Below are 20,088 nucleotides of genomic sequence, written 5' to 3'. Positions count from 1 at the left end.
CTGTCCCTTTCAAGGCAGAGTCCCCTACTACTACAACCCGCCGCTTTTTCCTGGCGGCACCAGTAGAGATCTTCTGTACCAGTGCACCAGCCGACTGTTTCTGATGCAAGTGCATTTCCTCATCAGCCCCCTGCAGGACAGCAAAGCGATTCTGGGTGGGTACAGCAGATTTAGGAGGAAGCCCCTTGCTTTTAATTGCTCTCTTCCTCTTTTGGTTGTTTTTTTTCTTACTAATTCCCAGCTTCCCTAATCAACAGCCTCCTTCTTTCCTCCATGAGTTAGAGGGGAATCTTGAGGCCCCTGTGCTGTTTGGTCCTGGAGCAAGCAGTCCTGCTTCCTCTCAGCTTCCCTGACATCTTGCAGCTTCCTGACAGCATCCCGTAGCTCAGCCACCTGCTGGAGGAGGACCTCCATCAGGGAGCAGCGAGCGCAGCCCTGCCCATTCTGCACCTTTCCCTCACCAGACCAGTGCAGGCACTCTCTACACTCCAAGCTCTGCACCGCAACCTCCCCACTTACCGGCTATGTCTGGGTGCCTACAGTGAACCTCATTTTGAGCATGTGGGAGACGGATATATGGAATTAGCAGAACTGTAAAGGTTTCTATAGCAGGAACTGAAATTAAATAATTCACTGGATATTCTGGGGGAGGAGGGAAAAACCAACCAACCAAACCAAGCAAAAAATCAAAACCTCATGAAAACCAATTACTCCATGTTCTTGAATATGTATCTGCTTTGCAGGGACCTTTCTTCAGATTCCATATCCACTGTCTGTCTAGACAGAAAATCTGTTTCCCCGAGCCTGCTTTTGATTCTTTATTCAAAACAGACCCCATCTTCCAGGGATGCTGTCATCTCCTCAAAGTCCAGGAGATCTTCAGGGAATACTCAGTGTTTCAGTGACTCTTCACAGTGCTCTGCAATGAATGACAAACTAGATCTTTACCAAGGGAAGCTAAATCATGAGAGGAAAAGTGATGCTTGGATATTTTTCCCCTCATTTACTCTTCTTGAGGATTCTCTGGGAGCATCCTCATCTCCTGCAACTTCTTTCCAACATCTGATTCACTACACATATCTTCATGCTACAGTGGATATTGTTAACACAAACTACATTATCACCTCATTCCAAGTTATCACATGAAAATTGAGAATCTCTAAATGTTTCCACCTAAATAACAGCTTTAGAGCTGAGAAGGGTAAGCAGGCCTACAACAGAAGGGATACCTGAATAACACATACTGACTACTATAAAAAGAAATTAAATTAGAAAGGAAGCACAGGATAGGATTGCCAGGTTGTTGCTGTGGAATACAGACGTATCCCTACAAACATATCTTTACAAAAAGCTCCTTACTGTGAGGGTGGTGAGGCACTGGAACAGGCTGCCCAAAGAAGTGGTAAATGCTCCATCTCTGGCAGTGTTCAAAGGCAGGTTGGACAGAACCTTGGACAACATCGTCTAGTGTGAGGTTCCCCTGCCCATGGCAAGGGGTTTGGAACCAGTGAATCTTAAGGTCCTTTCCAAAACAATTCTATGATAGGGTACCTTTTAGAGGATGGGGAAGTTAGTGCACACTCCCTCTTTCCATAAACTTCATTATGGCTGTAACCATTCACTGACACATGAAGTCTTTCCATGTGCCTAGCACCACAACACATTAGGGCTTTAAAAGTTACACAAGAACTGAGTTTCAGATTTTCAGAGAGACAAAAACTTTGTGCTGGACCATTCAAAGAAAATTACAACTTTGCTCTCCTTCTACCCACCTATTCCCTTTTCTAAAACAAACTGTGAAACTCTAAATATATCAGTGAAATAAAAGAACATGAAGTACTGCATAGGTGCTATTAACAGATTAATCTGCTTCAACTAAGAACTCAGGGGCTCATTACATGTAATTATTAAAATGTGCAAGTGAGATACAAATTACAGAATTTATAAACAAATTACATTAATTTGAAACAGCTAACTACAGCTAAGTGGTTTCACTTTCAAGTTGATTTTAGATAAGCATACAGAATGCAGTGGTTTGTTTTAAAGGGCACACTTAAACTTATGGCACAAAGACATATTGCATCATCCCATCCCACTGAACCCAGCCACTAAATCACCACTACATCATAGTAGCATTAGCAATATAGTTCATGTATTCCTGAACCCTACTCAGGCATTTCTTTCATCAGCATATCACTGATTAACAAATAAAACAAAGCTCTACCATATGGCAAAAGTAATTTTTATGAACTCGCATCCTTTTAGTAAGTCAGCCTCAGTCATACTAAGAAGAAAATATGTTTAAACAAACATGCAAAAACTATAATACATTAAGAAAGAATTACACCATTTGGGAAATGATACATTAGGGTAATTATGGATATACCTTTTTGTGAAAAACACTGCAGAGGCCTCTTTCTATATCTGGCAGCTTACAAAGAAGATTTCGAATCTGACCAAACACACTGGATTCTGACTGCAGAATTTCAGACACAGCATCAAGCCGGGCATTGATTTCACTGTAAAAGAACAATTATAAGATCAATAAACAAAACTTGTGTTTTTCTGAGGGAAAGGTATATACCTCATGAACTTTTTCCTTTTGACTTGTTTACTTTTGTTGGTTTTGGGGGGCTTTTTTCCTCTTTGCTTGGGTTTTGTTGTTTTTTTTTAATTTTGACTAAGGCAACATTCTCATGAATAACTAAGTAAAAGAATTTAGAAGCATTGAGAGATGCAAACAACCTTGGGCTTTCACTGGAGATGCAAGCAAAAAGCTAGATATAAACTCATTATCCCCTCTCTATGTTCAAACCAGCCAAATACACATCTACATGTTCTTCCGGTGGTACATTATATGAGAAACACTGAATTCTGAACAGTCAATCCTAAACCTGCAGACACGTACCTGAGGGAATTTACATTTGAACTCTACATAGCATAATCTATTCCAACACAGTATAGATATTGATTACCATTTTGGTTCTGTATTTTTGATCCAGACCAGCAATTTGTAACTACATGAATCAGAACGAATGCTGGGTTCCTCTCCCTGTGCCATTAACCTCCATATTTCACGACTGAAGTCTATCAATAATGTAGTATTTTGTATGTGAAGAAACTATTCTACAGTTATCTGCACCTTCCTTACAATTACGATTTTACAGCCACTGTCAGAAAATAACATTAAAATGAACAACATACTACCGAGGTTCACCTCAATCTACATTGCTGCTAACGACACAGCTACAGCTTCCAATACACCCATGAACCAACTGTAGAAAGCAGACGAAGGGAAACTCCATTTTTACTTTTTGTGCAACCAAACTACCTCAATACTGCTTTCTAGTAGAACACTGAGATTAGGGGTACATGGATGTAACCAAAACATACAAGTTTGGAATTTACCTTTGGGAGTTAGTGAACCAAAACGCAGTGCATGCAACACATTTCCTTCTAGCTCACCCTAAGACAGCCGTGAAAGAGAAGTGTCAAAGCTAAACAGCATGATTCCTCTGAACGTACCTTTTCCACATTCAGGCTTTATCTCTGAGGTAACTGTGCACTACAAAACAGAATCAGCTAGATGAAGGCTGTGCTAATTTGGTCAGGTTTCACAGCAAAAAAAAAAATTGTTCCAGATTACATGTTACTCCACAGTTCCCCCACCAATGTGCTGCTGAGCACACTCTATGAATATTAGTGCACTGGAAGGGTTTAGCTGTCATCCAGAAAGCTTCTGGCAAGTAAGGCTGAATATGAAACACGGAATCACAGACTGGTTTGGGTTAGAAGGGACCTTAAAGCTCATCCAGTTCCAACCCCCTGTCACAGGCAGGGACACCTTCCACTAGATCAGGTTTCTCCAATCCCCATTCAACCTGGCCTTGAACACTGCCAGCGATGGGGCAGGTTTTTGTTTATACCTTATGCTCAGGGAACATTCTGAACACAAAACAAGTTATCATCCAACTCTATAGGCAGATGATCCTAAACTTCCCTGCTATGGGCAAGTTTCATTCAATTTTGAACATGTCGTCATGTGCAATACAATGAGGTATAACTGACTGATATAGGCAAAGGTTCTTTGATGCAAGATGTGGTATATAGTCTCACAAATCCTCAAGACATCTCAGTGCTTATTTAAAATCCTCGTGTTTTCTCCCAGAATGACAAATAACACCATAACATTCTCCTCCTGAGACAAGAAAGTTAAAAAACCCCCACACTGCTATGTGAGAGTCTGTCCACCCTTGCAGGTCAAGAAGAAAGCAGTTTTTCAATACCAACACTTCGCATACCAGCTGAGTACGTGCAAGACAAATACAGCCCTGCCCACGTCTTTCTCCCAGGCCAGCAAGATGCTTAGAGCTCAGCCAGCACAGAGGGATGAAAAAGTAAAGATGCAATCAAAATCTCAGATTTCAGGGAAGACTGCCTGTCTTGCCCATGGCTTTTATTGCCAAACTGCAAGGCCACTTGCCACTGTAGTTGCTAAAAATGCTATCCATGAGGAAATCCATGAAATTAGGCAGCTCCACAAGTTGCAGACATTACAAAAGACTGGAGTCAGAGGCCTCTGGCCCTGAAGACAGCTAAATCTAAGAGTCCTTTAAATTCTATTATGCTGCATGTGAAAAGAAGAACACCATGACTGGATGTAAGCTCAGATACACATAAATCTAATGGCATTTAAGTGCCAGGATTTTGTTCAGTGACACACTGCCTTCTACTAAAACAGTAAAACCATCCCCTCATCTGCCACAAATGACACACACTCATTTCCTGCTGTACAAGATCAGGATTTCCAGGGCCCCATCTGCCACCATGTACCTGAAGCACAGGTAGATGCATTCATCCACAGTCATACAAACTGATTAACAGACTCTGCTGTCTTGACCCCAGGCAACTTGGGAATTCACTCTGTTATCTCTGAACTTGACAGCAGTCTCTATGATCACACCACAGCACCCAAAATATTCCACTATCCTAAAAGTCTCATTTTTTTTGCAGCCCTGAGGAAAACAGAAATGTCAGACTTTCTGCCTCTGCTTCACAGTCCTACTGCAGGTCACAAAAACAACTGCTTCCTTACCACTGTTCCACTCCTCCAGCAATGCCAAAAGCACCAAATTTAAGCCCTGATCCTGTTCTGTGCAGCCAAGCAACCTGCAAGCAACAGCAGCAGACAGCAGCTACCACCAGCACAACTACTCAGATCTACAGAGCAGTTCCTGTTTTCAACACGGCACACATACACGCTTTAAATCTGATCCTTAAGAGCCACAGTCATGTATCTGGTGTAGACTGGCAGGGTTATGAGAAGTTATGCAACCACACAACTGACGACCAAGCTGTTGGCATCCACACAGTATATTCAAGACAACAGAGGTTTAAGCTTTTTACATCAGTCAGCAAGGCGCTGCACCCTACAGCTGGATAATGGAAGCTGAGAAGCATTAATACCGGTGACAAAGTAATAAAATAACCCAAGTACATAGCTTCGAAATAAGCAAACAGATACACTGAAGTTCTGAAAGGTCAGTGTCATCACCTACAATTATATTTTCATGGAGGATTATTAAAATTCACTGTACTTGACACCCTGGAACTTTCCTCTGCTGAAAGAGTACTGAACTGCTGAATTATGAACACATGTACCTTAAAGAAAATAATCTGTATTTTTATTATAAAAAGCATGTGTAAGCAGCAGAATTCTGTTCCAGAACACTGCCACTTAATTTAAACAGGATGACTGTAACTATGTGGTCAATTGAAAAGAGACAATAATATGCAAAATAGATGCAGATATTAAAAATTCTCCCCCCTTCAAAGCTTAATCTGCACTTTAATCATGCTCACATATGGCTATGTTACTGTAGTTCCAGTAATCTAAACCTAAGCATCCATACAGTTTTTCTTCTTTAATCCTACAAATAAGAAAGTCAGGAAAATAGCATCCAGCCTCAAATGACCTATTTTTTTCACCTGTAAACAAAACATAAATGGATTCCTATTTCCAAAGCCAAAAATACAGTGAAGAATTATGCAAAATCCTATGTGCATGAGGAAGGAAGGACAAGGAAATTATAAAAATAGACAGATGATTAATTTGATACTATGCTTTCAAACTTTAAATATCTATATGTAAGCTAATAAAAATTTTGTTGAGCACCAATATATTACTCAGACCACTTTTAAACCACTTTGAAAAAAATTTGCTCTGCACTGCACAGTTATTCAGCAGATTTGATGTACAGTTCAGGGTTTCTAATCTCTTCATGATCTGGAAAAAATTCCATCACTAATAAAACTGAAACCAGCATTATATAAAAACTCAACAGCTTACACTAAGAAACTGTCTCACATTTTATAAACTGGCTACTACTTAATATTCTATTTAGGCACAGTATTAGCCTATTCTTTCCCATCTATATAACCCATATCAGCAACCTGAGCTTTATTCAATTTTCTGAACAATCTTCTGTGAAATAATGCGACGTCAGTTGGCTAAAAGAAGTATGCCTATTTCTCCCATACTCTCCATCCAAGAATAGCATCATTAATACTAAAATCATTTTGCAATTAACAAATTCTATCTGCAGATTTTTTTATTCTAGTAATGTAAAAGAACTACCTGAAATTAAATCATGAGATACTCCCCTGTATTACTCTGCTGCCAGATATGTGAACAATAGAGAAAAATAGCAAACAGGGAAATATTTGAATATTGAACTAAAAATTATTTTGACAAAGCAGAAGGCTGCACTGCAACTGAATTAACATCTGAACATCTTAACAATCTAAACAGGACTGCTAGTTGCTAGTGTGCTACCAGACCTGCTGATACAGGGAAGCAAACCTAACATTTTCAGATGTGGTAACATATCATACAATCTAAAGCAGACTGAAATTGTTAAATGCAAACTGCTGCATAAAAAACACATAAATTTTTCAGTAATATAAGGTTCAATTTTTATACAAGGTGAGTAAATAGAATTTATTAGAAATCACTTAATCTAATACCAGAGAAGTATGTAAAGCTACCAGTCACAAGAATTCAACACCTGAAAAAATACACTGAAGGGTACAAAATAACAAAGGTTGCTTTCCTTGAACTGTAGCATCTAGACCAAAGCCTAGGAGCCTCCTGCCTACCTACCATTTTCAAGAAACATTGGGAAGATGCAAGATACACATGGTTATCAATTGACAAAGTTCCTAAACTGCAAATTGTTGGAAGCTGGGTGAATGCCCCGGGGAGGTAACATCACCCAGCCACCCTGTTCTCATGCTCGCCTCTGGTAACTGTCTAGTTTCAATCACAGGACAAAGTGAAGGCTATTCTGACTTCTGCTGCTTTTTTTTTTTTTGCACTTATATTTTGCTTTTTTCTTGACTTTCCTTCAGAACAGTTTACAAACGAAGGCATTAAATGAGATTATTTAGTTAAAGACCATACAGTGTATCCTGCTTTAGACCACTCTTTTCATAACAACCAATTAATGACATCAAAATCCAAAGCCATGGTAGAATTAGCACTATGTAATCAGTAAACTGCAATTCTATGCATAAGCAGCAAAGTACAAACAAGGGTAATTATAACATAATTACTACAGTGCAATTTAAGTGAAACCTAAAAAAAAAAAATAATAACATCCTTCCAGATGTGTTTTCCTAGCTTTTTATATTCAGGAGAAACAGAATAATTTGCTGTCAAAATTCACATTTCATACCCCTCCAGAGAGATCCAACATTCCCCTAAATAAACAGGCAGCCACAGGAAGACAATATTCCTGAATGGATCTCAAATACTTCACAGCAATATAAAAATACTATAAATTTTGTCTTCACATCTGTTATAAGAATGCATAAAATATGCAAATGGTAATCAATCACTTTTGTTTATGTTCACACACAATATATTTCGGCTATTTGTGCAAAATAAAGGGAACTGTTAGCTACTTTAGCCACCATGAATGAATGCTTGATTACTGCATTTATACGGAGTTAAGACACAGGATTCAGTGTTACCAACACACACCCAACAACAATGCATGAATACATGTGATGATGCTGCAGTCTTTTTCTTTACTACAACAATTTTGAGATCTCAGGCTTACGTTGTAACCTTCATTTGTGCATTTTATATTGGCACTGATGGTATAAAATCTTTATTCTTAAGAGGAAAACTAGCCCATGGAATTCTGCTGTAGGAATGGATGGATTTTATTCCTATCACTGCTGCAATAGAAGACACTAATCCTGCTCTGCATATTGATGGTATCAAATGTGACTTCAAATGGGTTTCTTTAAAGACCACTAGGTAGTTTGCCTTACTGCCCAGGTATCTTGACAAGGACAAAGTCAAACCTGAAATACTTTCCTTTAGGACTGTAGTTTGTGTAAACATGTATAAATTAAAGGCCACTCAATACATTCAGAGTGAGATGATTTAGAACAAGCTATTTTTATATTAGGAAACACATGTTGCCATCATCACTATAAAGGGCCCTTCTTCCTAGTTCTACAGTATATATCCTCCAAATAAAAGTTATGCTGCATTAGTAATACCAATTTACACTCTTTCCCTTCTTCAGTGGTAAATAAGGAACTGTCTGCAGTTCTGGATTATGCAGTTTTGAGTTTGCTAAAGCTAAAGCTATGGTCATCCTATGCTCTTCCCAGGCAAAGCACATTCAGACTAACAGTCACTATTAATACTATCCTACAAGGCATTCATTCAGCCTTAATTTTATTAAGCACCACCTCATCCAGAACTGGAAGAAATGGGGCAAAAAGACTACTAGAATCACAGGGGGAAAAATGGAAATCCTATTTTTGAGGAGTAATTAAATATTCCGTTTTTCTTGCAAAGAGAGGGTTAAAATGTTTTTTATCAGCTCTCTCAATACATAAAATTTTTCTCCTTCACTGAGATTTGAACATTAGCTTTAACTAGAAAAGATCAAGTTAGTACAAAGTGACTACAGATAAATGCAGGCAAGAAACACATCACTTGTGGCAAACAGCATGCCTTGGAAACCAGAACATGAACAACACCATAGAACCATGAAATCACAGAATTAAGGAGTGGGTTTTTTTGGAGGGAACTTAAGAGCTCATCCAGTTCCAGTCCCCTGCCATAAGCAGGGACACCTCCCACTAGACCAGGTTGGCTCCAAACCCTGTCCAACCTGGCTTTGGACACTGCCAGAGATGGGGCAGCCACAGCTTCCCTGGGCAACCTGTGCCAGGGCCTCACCACCCTCACAGGGAAGAACTTCTTAAGATCTCATTTTACTCCTCTCCGTCAAGGTAAAGCCATTCCTCGTGTCCTGTCCCTACAGGCCCTTGTCAAAAGCCCCTCTTCAGTTTTCTTGTAGCCCTCCTTTAGGTATTGAAGACTGTTCTCCCTGGAGCCATCTTCTAGTCCCTCACCCAAGCTTTTAAAATTTTGCACTAGATACTCTTCTAGCTGATAAACTAAGCACTTCTGCAACAATGGCAAGCATCAGCATTATCCAGGTTATCTTCCACTTAGAAAACAAAGTCTCTACCTTCTCCCTGGCTACAGTACTAGAAATGAAACTTCATGATGTCCACCCACTGACATTTAAAAGATATTCTACCTCTCTAGAAATAGATGGGGGGGGGAGGGAAGTAACCCCTTATGCAATGCTTTCTATACATAAAGGCCACAGAGTTCTCTTCACAGAAATGGAATTCTACATATATTTCTCTACAGTGGCTATAAATTGCTCAGTATGATACATACATCATTAATTATCCAGGTTATGCTTTTTAATTACAGAGACCACTTTATTAGTTTTACAGCATGATCTAATAATATGGAAGTAATAAGCCTCCACATAATCATAGAATCATAGAATAGTTTGGGCTGGAAAGGACCTTAGATCATCTGGTTCCAACCCCTGCCACAGAGAGGGACACCTTCAGCTAGGCCAGGTTGCTCCAAGCCCTGTCCAGCCTGGCCTTGAACACTGCCAGGGATGGAGCATTTACCAATTTTTTGGGCAACTTGCTCCAGTGCCTCACCACCCTCACAGTAAAGAAATTCTTCCTTATATCTAACCTGAACTTCCCCTCTTTAAGTTTAAATCCCTTGTCCTACCACTACAGTCCCTAATGAAGAGTCCCACTCCAGCACCCTTATAGGCCCCCTTCAGATACTGGAAGGCTGCTATGAGGTCTCCACGCAGCCTTCTCTTCTCCAGGATGAACAGTCCCAACTTTCTCAGCCCATACAGGAGGTGCTCCAGTCCCCTGATCATCCTCGTGGCCCTCCTCTGGACTTGTTCTAACAGTACCATGTCCTTTTTATGTTGAGGACACCAGAACTGTACACAATACTCTAGGTGAGGTCTCATGTGAGCAGAGTAGAGGGGCAGGATCACCTCCTTCGACCTGCTGGTCACGCTCCTTTTGATGCAGCCCAGGATACGGTTGGCTTTCTGGGATGTGAGAACACAATGAAGCCGGCTCATGTTCAGTTTCTCATCAATCAAGGTCCCCAAGTCCTTCTCTGAATGGCTGCTTTGAATCTCTTCTCTGCCCAACCTGTAGCTGTGCCTGAGTTTGCCCCAACCCAGGTGCAGGGCCCTGTACTTCTTTGTTGAACTCCATGAGGTTGGCAGTAGCCACCTCTCAAGTGTGTCAAGATCCCTCTGGACCCCATCCCTTTTCTGCAACATGTCAACTGGACCACACAGCTTGGTGTCATCGGCAAACTTGCTGAGGGTGCATCAATACCAATGTCCATGTCACCAACAAAGATGTGGAACAGGATCAGCCTCAACACCAAACTCTGAGAGACACCACTTGTTACCCATTTCCAGTTGGACATTGAGCCCTTGACCACAGCTCTCTGTTTGTGGCCATGCAGCCACTTCTTTATCAATCAAGTGGTCCATCCATCAAATGTATGTCTCTCCAGTTTAGAGACAAGGATATTGTGCAGGACAGTGTCAAACATTTTGCACATGCCCACGCAGACAATGTCATCTGCTCTGCCCCTGTCCATCAGTTCTATGGTGGCCCTATCATAGAAGGCAACCAAATTGGTCAGGCATGATTTGCCCTTAGGGAAGATATGCTGGTTGTCACTAACCATCTCATTGTTATTCATGTGCCTTTGAATGGTTTCCAGGAGAATCTGCTCCAAGATCCTGCCAGACACACAGGTGAGACTGACTGGTCTGTAGTTTCCCGGGTGTTCGTCTTTCCCCTCCTTGAAAAATGGGAGTTGTATTTCCCTTTTTCCTGTTGTTGGGATCTTCACTTGACTGCTATGACTTTTCAAATATGATAGACTGTGGCTTTGCACTTCATCTGCCAAATAATAATTGTGCCATTTGTGTCTCTTTTCCAGTTTTGACCATTTTGTTTAATTTAGCCACCTTGATAAGGTGAGCAATGTGTTTGTTTGGTAATAAGTAAACAATTTTCTTGCAAAATTGTGCAAGAATCAACAGCTGAGAAAGGCACAGGTACTAACACTGAATGAGGCAACGGATGCAATATTCATTCTAGAACTGCCTACTCTGTTTAGGGTCCAGACCAGGCAAGCTGCATTGTGTCGTGGTTTAAGCCCAGCCAGGAACCCAGAACCATGCAACCGCTCGCCAACTCCCTGCTCTTCCTCCCCCCGCTCCTGGGGGGATGGGGAGGAGAATTGAAAGAATGTAACTCCCACGGGTTGAGATAAGAACAGTTCAGTAACTAAGATGTAACACAAATCACTACTGCTACCAACAGTAATAATAATGATAAGGGAAATAACAAGAGAAGAGAATACAACCACTCACCACCTGCCGACTGATACCCAGCCTGACCCGAGCAGTGATCTAGCCCTTCTGGGTAACTGCCCCCAGTTTATATACTGGACATGACATGCTGTGGTATGGAATACCTCCTTGGTTAGTCTGGGTCAAGTGTCCTGTCTCTACTTCCTCCCGGCTTCCCCTCCTCCCTGGCAGAACATGAGACTCAGAAAGTCCTTGTTCAGAGTAAACATTACTGAGCAACAACTAAAAACACTGGTGTTATCGGTGTTGTTCTCAGGCTGAAAGTCAAAAACACAGCACTTCACCAGCTACTAAGAAGGAGGAAAATGACTGCAACTGTTGAACCCGAGACACACTGCTATAGCAGGGAGCTGCTCAGAGAACAGGAGAGGAAGATGTAAAATGAGGCTGGGAGTGATTAACCATGGAGACAACAGAGAGACAAGGAAAGACACATTCTGCAGAGAGGAGGTTTAAGATTATCCATGTGGAAGGCAACATCTTTGACTTTCTTTTATACCACCATCATAAGACAACACACCCATAATATACAACCACCATACAGTAAGATGCAAACCAGATCCAGCTTTGCTTAACCAGGCCTACATAACACTTATCTTTTTCCTCTTCCTGTAGCTACTGAAAAAGAAAAGGCTGTTTCACATTAGATTCAGAGGCTCTGAGATTAATTTTGCATTAGGAAAGAAATTATTTATAGATGTTGCACACATGCAAACACACAAAGATCACCTTGTGCTAAAATACTGTATCACGATACTAGTCCTTATCCCTTTTCCTGTTGAGTATGATAACACACAGCTTTACTCCCTCTCCTGCTGAAATTCCACTGGGATACAGCAAATCTCATTCAGTCAAGTACATTCCAACCAACTCAGCTTTCTATTTCCTTTTCTTTCTGCTTCCCTCATGGAAGCTAGACAAGAAAGGTACAGGACAGAACTTACATTTCAAAGGCAGATAGGCAAGGCAAGATAACACTTCTGCAATCCATGAAGATATTAACTACTACAAAAAGCAATAAATTGCCTGATTCCTCCTAAAATACACCATCCTTGATGACTCATACATTCTTATCTCATTATCTGTGTATTGAACAAGCAAGGACATTGCACCTTTCTTGGTTAAGTTTTCTTTTTATCTCAAAATTGCAAATATCTAATGCTTAAAACCTTTTACTGTAACTCTCTGAATGTATTACATCACTGATGATCTAATGGTTATCTCCAAGTTTGTCCAAATGAGATCCCTGTACACATTCTACCTTTATTCAACCTACCTTATGGTTTCTCCACTGGAAATTCACTTATCATCCTAAGTGATTTTCAACTATCAGGCACAAAGCAATAATCACACCCCCTCATTTTTTATACAGCAAGAAAACTGCACCTACCCATTGACTGCAAAAGATGCAGTACAGAAGTCTTACTTCCTCTAAAAATGTCACTCCAGGAGACACAGGTGAATTACAATTACAGAATGTTCCGTAAGTGCATTTGAGTGCATTATTGGAACAATACTGTTGAATGTCTGATGCACTAAGTATGAAATTACAGATCAGGATTCAGAAACAGAGAAATACACAGAAACAAAATAGCATTCTAGGTTTAGCTGAGGACTCCTGTCATCTCCACCCATCAAACCTTCTTTCATACTAAGAAGGCTGAAAAATGGAACATTTATCAGTTTCTAGAAGTAGCAAAGAGCAGAGGAGAAAGACATGAAACCAAACCTGCAACCTTATGAAGCTGGAGGCATGGGAGAATTTGAACTAAATGTACTGGTTAAGAAGGAAGGGGTGAGTCCCCATGCAAGCAGTTTTCTATCCTCTGTGTCTAGATAGGAAGTTTGTCTATTTGACTGTTGAATGGTATTTCAGCTGTTGCATCAGATATGTGATCGTTTGGGAGCAAAACAGATTAAGGCACACCTTTTCAGGTCCCCATCCTCTGTGCTGCCACCATGCCAGATCAGAGCCTGCACTCTGGCTCCCCCAGCTGATAACTCCACAAACAATTCCCCGAAGGCCAGAAGGTGCCCTCAAGGGCAGAAAAAGAAATAAACCAATTTATTTCAATTTATTCTTGTAAAGTGGACCAGAAAATCTATATATATGCTTTTAAGGTGAACACCAGGTACATAATTAACTTCCATACAGTCTAATGCTATTTAGGATGTTTACTTTTTGAAGTGGGTAAGATATGTAAAAGCTATTATCAGAAAGATTTTTTTGAAAGGCACACTGAAATATATTTACTAAATCCCTGTCAGAAACTGCAACATTAAACAGTCTAACCAGTAGGCTCCTGCAAATTAGAAAGGTCTCTAATATTCTAAATTAACAAAACAGGAGGGAAAAAATAGTTATGTGTTTTTCTAACACTAATGGGAAAGGATCCTTACAAAAAGACTAATAAGAATTAAGCAACAATTATTCAGAAGTATAGTGCTGTAACATAAATCATATTATCTCTGGTAAAGGAAAATAAAAATGCTTCTCTAGAAACATCTGTAAATTACCAACAGCTAAAATATTGGTATATCTCACTATTCAAAGCTGTTAAAAACTAATAAAAATGTAAAACTGTTTAATACATTTACAAAAGTAAAACAGATGGAAAAACTATTTAAGGCAACAAAAAGAGAGGAATTTTCTCTATGCCGTAGCTGAAGTGAACAAAGTGACAACTGAATAGATTGCACACTGACAATGTTGAGGAAACGCACAAAGGAACAGAACCAAAATCTTAAAATGCAGGCAACAAACAGTCCATGGACTCAATACTGTTATTTATTACATATTCAAGCACAACACTTCGATAAAACCTGCAAAGAAAAATCAGGGAAGATGGAGTATGTTTCAAGACAAACTAGTAAAAAAAGCACAACTGTATTACAAAATAAAACATTAATAAATAAAGCATACCTCAAAACACAAAAGTGACCAACCCATCATCACATTTAAGAGCCAACGAAAAGAAATACTTTCATATGCAATACACTGTATACATGGATAACATCTATAGTTACTTTAGAGTAAGTTAAATATATTAAGGATGTAAATGCTTATGATGCAAGAAAGACATAAAACATTAACTGGCAAGTTTGGGAATAAGACATCCTCCAATAGAAGGTAATACTCACCCACTGTCTTAAAAATGATACTGAATTAGAATTTGTATCCAATGTGATTTCTGCACAGGAATTTCTGTCTTGCTCCAAATATACTACTCTGAACTACTTAGATGTTCTCTGCCCAAACAGAGATAATTCTTTCTAGCCTATATATTATAATGTCCTCATCTTCTATTGTTTCCTGAGTAAACTATCGATCTCATGCCTTTGTGAAAAATAAATATATTGGACATACTCAGCATCATAATTATAAAATACAGATTTAGGCCAAGATAAAGAACTACCTCACCTGCATTTCATGAGGGGCTGGGTTACCCATTTCTTCAATCTTCGACGTCCAAAGGAAGTTTTAGTATGATCCAAGACCCAGAGTAGGCTTCCTTTTGTTTTCATATCAGTCTAAAAATAAAAAAATAGCATTATTATTTTTAACTGAAAAATCAATGATGTAGAATCACAAACTCGTTCAGACAGGAAGGGACCTTAAAGCTCATCTAGTTCCAAACCACTGCCATGGGCAGGGACACCTTTCACTAGACCAGGCTGCTCCAAGCCCTGAAAACCTGGCTCTGAACACTTGTTCAAAGCAGTCTATGATTGAAGGATTCTGGTGAAAGACATCACAGAAATTCACCACACTACTTAAAGATTCTACTTAGACTTTAAGATATGGCAAATACACATTTGTTTACTGAACTTGTTCACTGATAATGCTCTACATAAAGCAGGTATGTATCATAAGATACTCAACCATGTTTTTCCTTTAACCAGAAAGTCCTTCCAGAAGATGACTGGAATAAGTTAAATTATGTCTGACCATAAAGGTCTGTGCAGCAGCACAAAAGGCAAAACAAACCCTACTGCAGTCGTATCTCTTGACTGCAGCTGGCTCAAGAACTCAAACTTAAGGAATGCTCTTTGCTAGTCAAAGTGCAATAAGTTTCCTAATTCATACTAAAAGCCAGCACACATTAACATTCATTTATGCTTCTGAAAATTTAATCCTCCTTCAGTTTGATCCCATTTAAAGTAATTTAAACCTTTTCAGTGAGATTTACAAACTAACTTAACAAACATCCTTGGGAACAGAATGTCAAACAGCTGCAAAAATCTCAGCATTTTTTAAAAATAACACTACATTGTTCTTACCTGATTCTGTATAATTTCAAGATTTTTCATTGTTGTCCCATTAACTGTCATATATTCAGTTTCACTTGACAACTGTTTGAAATTGCTGGGGGGGAAGAATTTCAAATGTTATGTTTTAAATCCGGGCACAGACCTAACAGTCTCACATTAGAGAAGTCAATAGTTATTTAAAATTAAAAAAAAATCAAGTGAGAAATTAAAATTTATTCAAATAAATAAAAGAACACAACACTGACAACTTTTTTTAATATACTGCTTGGGAAATTTATGACTCACTTCCCAGTTTCCTACAATGATCGTGACAAAGCTCAGAATAAAATCCAGCTTTCCTGTTACTTTATCCTGATCCACTAAATAGTTAAGAAAGTATCACTTCTTCAGTCTCTGATGAAATTGAAAAAGTATTGTTTTGTTAGTGTTGTCTTATGACCACTGCAGGATATGGGACAGGGATGGGACTAAGAATTACTGCTCTAAGAGTGGCACATTTTTTAGCACAGCTAATCATCAAACCAGCCCATCAAAATATACATTATTATTTTCCACTAGTGCTACAAATTTAAACAGGCTGTTTACAAAAATTAAAATAGAGTATATTCAAACTATGTGATTTTACTTCTAATATGAAATAACCATGACTATAATTACTTGACTTTTTGACACTCCCTAACAGAACTGGATGAGAACAACCCAAAAGTTACGTTAGTTTAGAATCAACATTAATAACCGTATTAGATTCCTGAGTAAACTATGGATCTCAGGCCTTCATGAAAGGCCTGAAAATTATTTGTCTCGGGCATACACATGTGGTAGTCAGGACTGTGATGTGAAATGCAAGATCCTCACTAAATGCTTCTGACAAATCAAGTCATGATTGTCTAGGTTAATCATACTGCTGACTGCCCTTTGCACAAAATCTAGGGCACTCTTTATTGTCTCAGACTAAACAGAATGATTTGCTGGGTAGGATTTAAAACTGCTTTATTGACTTTTCACAAAATTTGTTTCAGTGCATTCCATTTCAAACTCTCTGGGGGAGCACTCAAATGCCCAAATTTTTCTGTTAGGCATACACAGCTGCATTATTGCTGCATTATTGCTGCATTAAAAATATAACCAGCACTAAAACTTTCAGAAACATTAAATATTCAGAGACTAATGTTATGTGTTTATTCTGTATGCAGGTGTCTGGGCCTGCTAGCAAACTTGTTCCTGAGTAATGGGTCAAATTAGGATTTTCCACAGGATATTTATCTACCTATATCAATATCTATATTGGTATCTATATCGGTATATATATAGATACAGATATAGATATGAAGAAGATATTTATAAAGTTTATTTCAACTGAATGCCCTCAAGAAGTTCAATGGGTTTGGAAGTAGAGCTGACTCAGAACTGTAACCATAGTAATAATTATTCTGCTCTAGTGTGCAACCAAAGTTGACCAGTAAAATAAAACCTTGGGAGACAAAAGCAGGAGCACTTTCTGCAGTACACAGTATCTTACAAGCAACAACACAATAATTCCTTTTATTATCATCAATCACAACTGCTGATACTGGTAAAAATTAAGCAGGAATGATTTCTTTTTTGCTCCAAATCCCTATGATCAACCACAAAACCCTACCCCCTCTTCCAAAAGCACGTCTTCTGCCTCTAGTACCTACCTAAACTGCAGTTTCCCCATTTGCTGCTGTGTTTCAGTTTGCCACTACTACAGTCTACGATCTCTTAAACCTAGCCGGGTAGGAGCCATGCCTTTCCATCTCTTCCCGACAGCAAAAAGGATACTTTTGGCTGTTTCTATCAAGCCTTAATCACCCATATGTGAGCTTCAAGATAGTGGATTTACTATGTCTATTGTTTTCCCCTCTCAGATGGCTTCAGAGCACTTAACACAGAGCATATTCTGTTCACAGCAACCCTGCTCTCCAGTAGTGTTTAAAAACAACTGGTTGCTCCATTGCAAGTGTGGAATGTATTTACTATTCTTTCAGAATAAAATATGCTGAAGTTTTTCTCACAGCATAAATTATGTGTTTTATATTATCCAGGTGTTTGGTTTATCTGAGTTATTCCACCCTGCTATTAACCCTGATAATTGAGAGCTTAGAATGTATGAATAATAGCCAAGATCAACTGCAGAATATGCCCAACTAACAATTCCAGATGTCACAGCACAGAACATGTTTTGCCTCCACCCCCTCATCTTCTTTCAGCTTGGGATGATAATTTGATAAAAGAGAGAAAAAAGACAAGAGTTTCTGTAGGAAATGTAAGGACCAAATGGAGTAAGAAAAAGATTGTAAACAAATACTAAGTCAGTGACAGTTTTGCAGCAAGGGTGTCAACACATCGCTTGTGAGAAATTCTGATGTGCTGCTATCAGCCATCCTCTGCATCAGTAAAAATGACCCTTCAAAGTCACATCAACTGGATCACAACCCTGTAATTCCTTCTGCAGGTGACGGCGTGACCCGAGTTCCAAAACACAGGCTTGCAACTGTGTCATAACAAGGTGATGGAAACATCTGGCAAGTCCGCTGCTGTGGAGTGAGGCAAGGTAGGATTCTGGGCTGAGAAAAACGAAAGCAGGGGAGGGGAAGAGGAAGAAACACAAGCTTCTAGTAAGATTTACGAAACTTTGGGGGAATAGTCATGAGTAAGAGGTACCTACCCATAAAATTACTTTTTACCACACTTGATGAGTATTAATAGGTTACTATGATTGCTTTAGGACAGTGAACTACATACATCCTCAGACTTCAATTGTTTCATGCTACCTATAACATTGGACCTTCTTGGTCATTCTGCCTCCTGAGGAACTTGCAGTGAAGGGCATTTCTCATGCTTTATTCATTTATTCTCTCCAGAGGGGATTCTACACATAATTTCTTACTCAATAACCCAGTCTAAGCAAATGCATGTTATTCAGATCAGTAGTTTTCAACTACTTTAGTTTTGCAAATCTGTAAAGCTTTGAGCGAAGCTGCAAGGCACTGTATGGAAAGCCTACTAAGCAGCAGATTTTCTCTGCTCAATTACCTTTTACAGACCCCTAGAGTGCATGTCGTTGAGACTTCTAAGGGTGAATAAACCACACAACAAACCTATATATTCAAACAAAAATTACAGGAATCTCTATTCAGCCTCAAGAGGTAAAAACAAGTCTCTCAGAAGCATTAGCTTTCTTTAGATAATAAAGACACCACAGTTTACAGAGTGAAGGACAACAAACCCAGACTATGCTTTGTATTTAATTAAGCAGTTTTAAATTAGCTGATATAGCCACAGGACTGTAGAACTTCTGCTCTGTATCCCTGACGTGACAGGAATCCAGACACTTCTGGCTAAACCAGGAACAAAATAAAATACACACACACAAAACAAAACTGAGAAATACAATACAAACAAAAACAGAAATGAAAGGGCCTGGGAAGACTGAAAAGAAACAAAACTAATCTTCATCAATTTAGCCTGAACCAAGTCATCTTTCTCTCCACTGAACTCACCCCAAAAAGTACGCCTGCAACCTTGTTCTACCCAGATGTCTGTGTTCTCTCAGCATGTTTTCCCTGTGTGCAGACTCAGCACTCCTGCGAGCTCCAAATGTCCACAGAGCAAGAGGTCCTTCCTGCTGCCCTTCTGCAACCATGAAAGAGATGGCAAATCCTTTGCTCATTACTTCTTAACATCTACTTCTTAGCATCTGAAAACCATGCCTTGCCTTTTCAGTCCCTCATACTCCTGAGCTGACTTTCAAGCCTCACAAAATAATTTCAGTACTTCCTTTCTCATAGTGAAAGCTGGTACATAAATCCATGCATTGCTTTGTATACATGATGATTCTGACATCATTAACACTCAAGAGATATGAAAGCCCTATATAAACACCATTCCCTCACTTGTATTTTGACTTCTTTCTTAATTTCATCTTGCCAACTCCCTTCCACCGCTACTAATAGGATACACACAC

General features: G+C 39.3%; 1 protein-coding gene across 1 annotated transcript in view; it reads right to left on the bottom strand.

Annotated features, from left to right (window-relative positions):
• MSH3 (mutS homolog 3) overlaps positions 1-20,088 on the bottom strand; it is a 121,986-nt gene that overhangs the window by 53,697 nt on the left and 48,201 nt on the right. Inside the window, exons 11-13 of the mRNA XM_013127680.3 lie at positions 16,110-16,194; positions 15,250-15,359; positions 2,387-2,519 (exon numbers count right to left, since the gene is read on the bottom strand). Of these exons, the coding sequence (XP_012983134.2) occupies positions 2,387-2,519; positions 15,250-15,359; positions 16,110-16,194 (328 nt within the window). The remainder of the gene's footprint in view (positions 1-2,386; positions 2,520-15,249; positions 15,360-16,109; positions 16,195-20,088) is intronic.

The sequence above is a fragment of the Melopsittacus undulatus genome, chromosome Z, assembly GCF_012275295.1.
Source record: "Melopsittacus undulatus isolate bMelUnd1 chromosome Z, bMelUnd1.mat.Z, whole genome shotgun sequence".
Classification (NCBI taxonomy): domain Eukaryota; kingdom Metazoa; phylum Chordata; class Aves; order Psittaciformes; family Psittaculidae; genus Melopsittacus; species Melopsittacus undulatus.
Note: the sequence above shows the minus strand (reverse complement) of the source record. Positions and strands in the feature narration are given on the sequence as shown.